Source organism: Chenopodium album, chromosome 20 (assembly GCF_948465745.1).
Source record: "Chenopodium album chromosome 20, dcCheAlbu1.1, whole genome shotgun sequence".
NCBI classification, from domain to species: domain Eukaryota; kingdom Viridiplantae; phylum Streptophyta; class Magnoliopsida; order Caryophyllales; family Amaranthaceae; genus Chenopodium; species Chenopodium album.
In genome coordinates this window covers 36,926,996-36,935,887 of record NC_137853.1, presented here as the reverse complement: position 1 = coordinate 36,935,887, position 8,892 = coordinate 36,926,996, and the positions used below count along the sequence as shown (strand labels likewise).

Below are 8,892 nucleotides of genomic sequence, written 5' to 3'. Positions count from 1 at the left end.
CGCTATCAAATTGAAATAATCCAATAGTGAGGGAAACCTTAAGTGGTAAGAGTTTCCTTTCCAATTTCATGTGATTTTTGGATCGATTTTCATCGTTTGCCCGTGTGGCTCTCTAAAATAAATAAAAATAAATTAATCCTACCACAGGTCTAGTACGAGTACAAAGTAATATTTGTAACAATTGGACTCTTGCGCTATTTTAGAGTAAGCAAATGTTGCGCCGTGTTATGCTTATGCCGTGCCGTGTTATTTTTGTGTTCGTGTTTAAAGTTAAACGGGTTGGAGATATCAAAACTAACTCAACCCGGTTAATAAACCAGTCGTGTCCTGTTGACCCATTTAACTAATCGTGTCGAAAGCCTTTAACACTACTCTCTTTTAACGTGTCCGGTTTGTATCGTGTTGTCGTCTTAGAAGTAAAATTGTTAGCCCCATTATTTGACCTGTTTAATTAAATGTGTCGTGTCGTGTTGACTCATTTAATTAAATGTGTATTAAACCCTTGACATTACCTAAATATTTTTCGTATCCGATTCTTGTCGTGTCAACTTTTGCCAACTCTAGCTATTCATCGCTCTTGTTTGACACTTTGACCACATATACTATATGTTTATCCATTCCAAATTGCAATTCTTCCCTCTTATTATTATCATATATTGCAATTACCATTTTTTGTTGCCTTTTCACTTAATCCAATAATCAATAAATCTCACTACTCACATACTCACATAGTCACATACTTATGATACATCATTTGTTTAATGCTACCTCTTTTTTTTTTTGAAAGATGCTACTTCTTGTTTACTAAACGCTAGAATTTGATATCATAAGATCGTCAGATGTGTTAATTGTTGTAGGGTAATCCAGGTAAAATGGGACAATCGTGATAATGAGATATCAAGATCTTGACAAGGACACTAGAGTAGTAAATTTCCAAGACATCAACACGAAGTATTCATCAGGTTGAAAGCCATCTCTCACGATTGGCTTGCTTAGAACTTAGGTGGTGCTGCAAAGGGCAATCTAAAGGTAAAAGCTTTTGGTATCCAATTAGCAAGCCGGATGAAAGTAAAAAAGCTTACAATACAGCTGATAATCAAGCCACAATGATAGCTCTTGAAGCTCGGAACAATATGGAGGCGAATGTACTCACATCAGTCAGGATTGATCGAGAAGTGGAACTTTATCGTCTCTACAAGGAAATCATACTACAAATGGGTTGGCTAACAAGGGTGAGAATCAAATTGAAGAGATGATTAATCTAAGTGCCACCATTGGAACTTGTTCTTATCTTATATGACGAAGACATCTCTAAAATGGCTCTTTGTTTTAGTTCCATTTTCTGTTCTGTTTTTTCTTCTTCCTGTTGGGGCCTTGCCTCAATGCTCCAAAACATTGCATTTTTCCTTTCAACACAAATGATATTAAAAGAAAATGTTGATACTTGATCTTACAACATTTTGCATTGGAAAGTAGGAATCTTACCACAAATTCAAGATAGATTGCATACAAACTATAAGAAATGTATATGTATATATTGTAAACTCGGAGTGAAATCAATACATGTAAGAGGGTGTAAACTGGTTCAGGAACAGGTTAATTAATTCACCCCTTTTAAGTCTCAAAAAAGCTGAAATAGTTAACTAAATTACAATAAATATATAAAATAAAATACATACAAAGTATTTGATTACTACCCCATAACTAATTTGGCTGCACATCAAACAGTACTACAGTAGTAACAATGGAACATACAATTTTGATGAGTGATGACTCATGATAGAGGCACTCTCGCAGACTGCTGTGTACTAGGTATTTGATAGGGTGTAAATTTGTTCACGATAAACAGGTAAAAGAGTAACAACTGTATAACACCTATGTATGAAAAGCGAGCTTCAGACTTCAGTTTATGTTTTAAGATCATCAGACATTGCAGAAGGAATGCCGTGTGTCGCCAGAATAGCTGCAGTAGCAGCTTTAGCAGTCTCTGTCCGAAGAACGACTACCTGCCATAAAAAAACACAATAATCAATTTGCTAATTGCTTTCAGATGTGAGGCCACTCTCCCAAATGGGTTCATGCTTATATCTATAATCACACAAGTAATGCTAGAGAGAGCGAAAAAGAGACCTTATTGAACTCCAGATCGAACTTCAAAAATTCATCGTTGCAGGACTCCACCATACTTACTAAGCTTTTTAAGTTCTTCACAGGTTTACCATTGACAGCAAGAACCTAACAAGAAAGCAGCAAAATCATAAAGTTGCATAAATCACCCACCTTTCAGGGAGGAATGAAACTGGCACAGGCTCACAAGCTCACAGCTGAAAAAATGTGGTAGAGCGAGGAACTTCACTTGAACAATTACATAGACCCCCCCAGAAACATAAGGTGCTTTTTAGTAAGCTATAATGGAATGCTAATACATACCTGGACATTAGCAAGATCTTCATATCCGATGTTGATGTCAGCCACAAGAACCTATATAAAAGGAGAATAAAAGATAAGGTATACATATGCAATCCACAACTTGACACAGTTCGTCAAGAATAAAAACTTAAGCAAGTGATGTGAGATGACAAGTGAGAAGTTGAAAATGGCTGCAAATCATTGCTTCCTCAAATGCGCATTTTTCTAGGTTGTCTCACTAGCAAATCCTTTGATTTCAACTTAAACGCCATACATACTCACATAGTATCTTCTATTTCAGTAAACATAAAATAAATCATCTATATGTAAAGAAGATGGTGTCCAGGAAGAGGATACTAAACCTGAGATATAACAAGAAGCTCTTCATCTTTTGAATGTGCCATTGTATAGTGAAGTTTGTACAGAAGCTCGACGGGAACAGCAGTCGGAGTAGAATACTGCTATTAGTTCATACAGCAAAAATATTTAAAATCCGAGTACAGTTAAAAGATTTACATCGAATGCAGTCTCTTCAGACAATGAGGAAGTAGAGGGGGAAAAAATAATGAAACTGACATGGAGAGAGAGAGGGAGAGAGACGGGGGGGGGGGGGGGGGGGGGGGGGGGAACAGAATTAGACCTCTGATTGAAGATATGGGACCGAGACGACAGTAAAAACAAATCCGGCGAGTATGAAATATGATGGAGGTCCATCCTCAATAGACACTGGAATGAGCTTCTTGTGAGTATCAAGTTTGATGTTAAATTCGTGCATCACTGAATGCCGAAGTATTTTAATCATGGCATTATCTCCTGTATACTTCTGGGAATAAAGGTAACTAAAACCTATACGCTCTCCATGCCTGAAAGGAACTGCAAAAGGATAGACATAGGGTTAATTGCGGATGCAATGTTGGGTAAACCATTCACTATAATAATTGTAAACTTTCAAGTAAAGTCAAAATTTGATGTTATAAACAAGATAATAATCGGTTCAACCTATCCAAGCAATGTTTTTAACACATGATTTGGATTCAGTTCTTTTAGCAAACTAGTTTTTGCAGGTTAAGATAGAATTTTTAAAATGTTAGCAGCAGATTACAGAAGTAGGAATCGTAGTCAAAATTAGGACCAAAACATTCAGCTTACGAAATATTTGTTTCTGACTTTGACATTGTAGAAACAGACTTAAACTTTGTGCTCTATAAAGATCCACACCAATCAAACATCAAAGGTGATATAAGATAAGTAAGACCTAAATTATATGGGAACAACTAGCTGCAAACTTCAAAAACCATGAGAAAAAGAAAATGCATAACTATAGGAAAGTAATTAAATAAGGGGAGCTGCATCCTACATGTGAAAAACTAATAGGCCACCAAACATTAAAAAAAAAAAAAAAAAAAAAAAAAAAAAAACTCTAAAAACACTCAGAACAGGCATGTCAAAATCAAACCAGCATTGATCACAAAATATGGTTAAAAACATAAACTTTTACATACAATAATAAGAATATTCTAGCACAAGGGAAACAAGGCACGGTATCAAATAAGTCACTGAATTTGGTTTGTATACACTATTTTCCCAGATTACTCGAGAGAGCGGAACAACTGCATTTGAAGTAAACAATATAAGAAAGATACATTACACCTTAACAATGTCATCCATATTCAGTATCTCCTTAAAACAGATCTAAAAATGATGATCAGATTGCAACTATTGCTTTACAATTTGTTTGGTTAAAGTCTTCTTTGATCTAAAATACTGAATAACAAGGCATGTGGCATACTGGCATGTTAAACTTCAATTATTCTTAGAGGAAAAATAGAATTTCATAAAAGTGCAGTAGGTACTATTGAAGAATACAAAAGAGTCATCATATAAAATAAGGTATAAAGTGCAACAATCATCAAAACTATAAGGACATCTTGAGGCATGAGCATAGAATTATTGAGCTAGCATGCAACTTGGATGCATCGAAGTGCAAAGAAATAAATAAATCCTGTAAGAATGAATGAGCATCAATATACATTGACTCTTCATATCACCTAAATGAGTGTGTTAAATAATACTACAAGTGAATGGATACTTAAATAACTTCAAGTAGGATATTGTAAACATCTTGACACATATAAAAGCAAGTAAACAAGCTGAACAACTGAGCACATTATATATATGCAACAACACACAGCTCTAACATCTGACATGAACCTAGAAAGGATCAACAGGAGAGAAAGAAAGTTATAAACTTAGTCACCTGTTCCATCATTTCCAATATCAACCCCATCAAAGCTCAGTATAACATCTGAAGACTCCAAAACCCCGGATTCAGGAGCAGTAACTTCAACTCGTGTAACAAGTATACCCTTTTGATCAGGTTTCATGCCCATAGATATGCGCAAGTCAGGATTCTCCATCTTTTGCCACTCAAACACAAGAATTGGAAACCCTGAGAAGAATACATATCTTGCATTAGATAAGACATAATCAGACATGAGAATAGACCAAAATGAAGTCACTCAACAGCTGTCAGGTGTGTTTGAAAAATTACAGCAGCAAAATTTAAAGGCCAAACTTGTCAGCTGAAGTGCTGAACCATACCTGTATATGCTTTATTCCTCTCATAGTCTTGAATAAAGTGATCGATGACAGGTGTAGGAATAACATAACCAATATTTTCGGCATCTTCCTGTTTCATTGACTGAAATGCAATGCCTACACAATTGCCTTTGTCACAGAAGGCTGGACCACCAGAATTTCCAGAGTTTATGGCAGCATCCACCTGCAACAGCATCATTGCAAAAGAAACTAGTAAAATGAGATCAAGGACATAGTCAACCCCCATGAAAACAAGAATTCTGTATGAAATAACCTGCAAGCCTAGTAGCTCAGACCCCCCATGAGCATAAGAGAGGATCTCCCTGCGTGAGACAACTCCTCTGGTCACTGATATAGTATCTCCTCCAATAGGGTAGCCCATAACAGTCACAGCGTCTTGAAGAGAAGGCAACTCACCAAACTCCACTGGTGAAACACTTTCCCAAAATTCATCATCCTTGACAGTAAGCAAAGCTGCAACACAACATGCAACCCTAACCCATTGGAGACAATCGACATTTTTTTTTAAAAAAAAAATAAATAAACTTACAGCAATCAGCTACAATAGTCAACACTACTCAATAGCAGCTAGAAATTTAAGTCAATCACAAATCAATCTCATTAATGCTTTGTTGGATTGAAGGAAAGAATTGGAGGGGTCGAGTATCTTTCATTTGGATAGCAAATGAGGAAGGAAGGGAATTGGAGAGGAGAGAAATGGAGGGATTAAATTGTAAGAAATTGATTTCTCCAATAATGGAGAGATTTGGAAGGAAAACTCATCATTCTTCCCTCCCCTCCCCTCCCCGTCCCTTCCCACTCATTCCCCTCCCTCCCCTTCTTTTCCTTCCCCTTTCTCTACCAAACACAGTGTAACAATTTAGAGCCATCAATGCATACAAAAGGAACCATCTAAATTATTATAGTTTATCTTAGCACTAGTCATGACTCTTTTAGCCCACATAGATTCAGAATAACACTTCTAACAAAGCCATGAAAAAAACATGAAAAATAACCCAACAAAGATCATGACTTCAGAGTAATGTCAAGGCAGTTTTAATATCCAATTGATCGAAAGATAAACCATCATACCAATATCACACTCAGTCCCAACAGCAAGTACGGTGGCCAAGTACTTGGTATCAGAACCGCGCTTCTTAAGCTTAACTTGAGTGTAGTGAGCCACAGAATGAGCATTTGTCAAAACCCTCCTCCCTGCAATGACAAATCCACTACTTAAAGAACTACACTGCCTCTTCCTCTGCCACGGAAGAGAATAATTTGGCTTTGAACTAACACAAAAGACCTTCACCACAGCGTCCATCAATGACACAACACGCGATGAAACTGCCATCGGATTGTGGCCACCATTGCCATTCATCTCCATAGAGAATGGGGTCTTGTCCAAACTGTTTTCGTACAGGCTCGGCATCAGAAATTAACGTTACCAGGGTCAAATAAAAAGTTCCGGTATAATTGGCTTAAGGCGTCTAGTATTTCTAAGAGTTTGCTTTGGTTTGTGATAGTAGCCACCCATTTCTGACTAGTTAAATACTGAAATTTTTGCAGTGGGTGGGTGAAATTGGATCAATATAATAAGTCTTAGTCTTTTCATATACATAAAAATGTATGAACAATTGAACATCAGTACATCACATATGAAACCAAAAAATATGAACATGAAACGTGTTTAACCCACCTAACCGACTCTTTCCTATTCTTCACCTTGACTTGAATTTTAATATTAATGGAGTATTAAATGACTTCTTAAGAAAAACCAAGAAACCCAAACTATAATTAAAACTACTCAATCAAACTAATTAGGGTTTTAAAAAAGAAATATTACCGAAAGTGGAAAAAACAAATCTAGCATTTTGGAATCAAATTGCAGTATGACAATATATACATGACAGTTGCAGCAGAATTGTATTAAAAATTAGGAAGAAATACCATGTTTCTGGAAATGAGATAAGAGTAGAAAAGCTTCGTTTTTGCTGAGGTTGAACAACAATGGCGTCACTTCCAATTCTAGTTCAAGCAGACTTCGTGCATAGCCAGCTAAAAGGGAATTCAGGAATTCAGAAACTTCCCCAGAAAAACTTCCCGGGTAATTTTAAAAATTAACCCCAATGGACCCAATGTGGAGTGGTGGATAGGGTTGGAAAATAAAATTCAAGAAACCAAAACCGTTCTCGAATCCGGATCCAAATCCGAATCCAAAAAAATTATGAAACGAAAATTCGGGTAACTAAACCGAAATACTATTTCTGTTTCTTATTATTTGTGATAAATGGTGATAAACTCAAGACACGTGTCATTTCCTGGTGTGTCCTTTATCTTTTTATTTTATTTTTATTTTACTTATTATTGACAACTAATAAGTTAAGCAAAAAAATTAAAAATAATATTCTTAACATATAAGTAATTTGTGACATGTGGATGTGGACAATTTTTTTAAGGAATGAAAGACATATTATAAATTATATACGTTTATTACAAAAAAAATCTAATATATATAAATAAAGTAGGCATTTTTGGAGAGCATTGGGAGCGCCACATAAGAAAAGGTATATTTTCGACCAATTAAAAATTAGAATTCTATTTTATTTTAGAATTAAAAAAATCACTCGCCACCTAACACAAAAGTGACGAATGAAATTTTAAATTTTTGCCACGTAGGTAAAAATGACGAATAATAATTTATTAGGATTTTAATTATTTAAGAACACTAAATTTTATCATTTATATTTGTTACAAAACTAAAAATTATCTTTAGATATTATGATTTATATTATTTAAAAAACTAAAAATTATATTTTGATATTTAATAAATATAAATTATCATTTGATGTTAATGGTTTTATGTAAATATCTGATGATATGATATTTTCATACAAAATTTTTAAAACTTATAATGCAAGAAAACAATTAAGATATCACCAAAAAAATATTTATATACAAAATGTATATAAAAATTCGTGCATCACACGCCACATAAGCAAAAGTAATATTTCGACCAATGAAAAATTAGATTTATATATTAATTTAGAATTTAAATTTTCAGTCGCCATTTAAGAAAAAATTAACAAATGAAATTTGAGAATTGATAACAAAAAATAGTAATTTAAGATTTAAATAATGAAAAAAAAAACAAAAATTATCTATTATATTATCTTTTACATTAGGATTTATATTATTTTAACAAATAATTAGAAATTAAAAAATATATTTTGATTTAATGATTTTATCTAACTATCCGATGAATGAGATAATATTTATTTCAATTTATAAATTCAAGTTCTATATACGTAAAATTTGAATAAGAATAATTTAAAACTTAACAAAATATTTTATCTTAAATTAATGTTAAAATAATAGAATAGAAAATAAAAACAAAAAAAATTAAGAAATTACAAAAAAAAAAAAAAATATACAAAAATGAAATATTTAAAAACCGTGCATCGCACGGGCTTACATCTAGTTATATATTAATTTCTTAATTTTTTAACCATGTAATAGAATTTACGGGCTTAAATAATAAAATGTGAATATTAAATCAACAAATAATATTTTTGTCATGTTTTTAAAATCAATTATTGAAAAGTTCCGTGCATGGCACGGGAACTAACCTAATAAATTCATGATTTCTTCACTCTTGTTAATCTGTCGCATTTGAGTTTTACACAAATTTCAATGCATATTTGTGCACTTTAATCAATAATTTACATGTAACATGAAATTAAATAAACATTGAGATGAACCTCAAAAGATCAAAGACCCCACTTGAATATTTATACAATTAAAATTTAACAACTACGGAGTACAAAGTTTACAACAATTAAGAGCTACCAGCTCTTAATAAACGCATACATACTTGATCTTACA

At 33.6% G+C, this 8,892-nt stretch overlaps 1 protein-coding gene across 1 annotated transcript; it reads right to left on the bottom strand.

The window, feature by feature from the left end:
• Positions 1-1,550: 1,550 nt before the first annotated feature.
• LOC145599515 (protease Do-like 9) lies at positions 1,551-6,394 on the bottom strand. Its single transcript, XM_081655884.1, has 9 exons — positions 6,100-6,394; positions 5,282-5,481; positions 5,011-5,191; positions 4,667-4,858; positions 3,050-3,282; positions 2,772-2,867; positions 2,431-2,481; positions 2,131-2,235; positions 1,551-2,006 (listed from the first exon to the last, which is right to left on the bottom strand). Exons 1-9 carry the CDS (start codon positions 6,392-6,394, stop codon positions 1,908-1,910), a joined length of 1,452 nt encoding a protein of 483 aa, XP_081512010.1. The 3' UTR covers positions 1,551-1,907.
• Positions 6,395-8,892: the final 2,498 nt, after the last annotated feature.

Bases quoted from the DNA above. Each gene is read 5' to 3' on its own strand.
- LOC145599515 (XM_081655884.1), bottom strand. From the start codon at position 6,394: ATGGAGATGAATGGCAATGGTGGCCACAATCCGATGGCAGTTTCATCG. The intron at 5,482-6,099 runs GTATGATGGTTT...GTTGTGTTGCAG, and splicing joins TGGGACTGAGTGTGATATTG to CTTTGCTTACTGTCAAGGAT. The intron at 2,868-3,049 runs GTCTAATTCTGT...AACTAATAGCAG, and splicing joins TCCCATATCTTCAATCAGAG to TATTCTACTCCGACTGCTGT.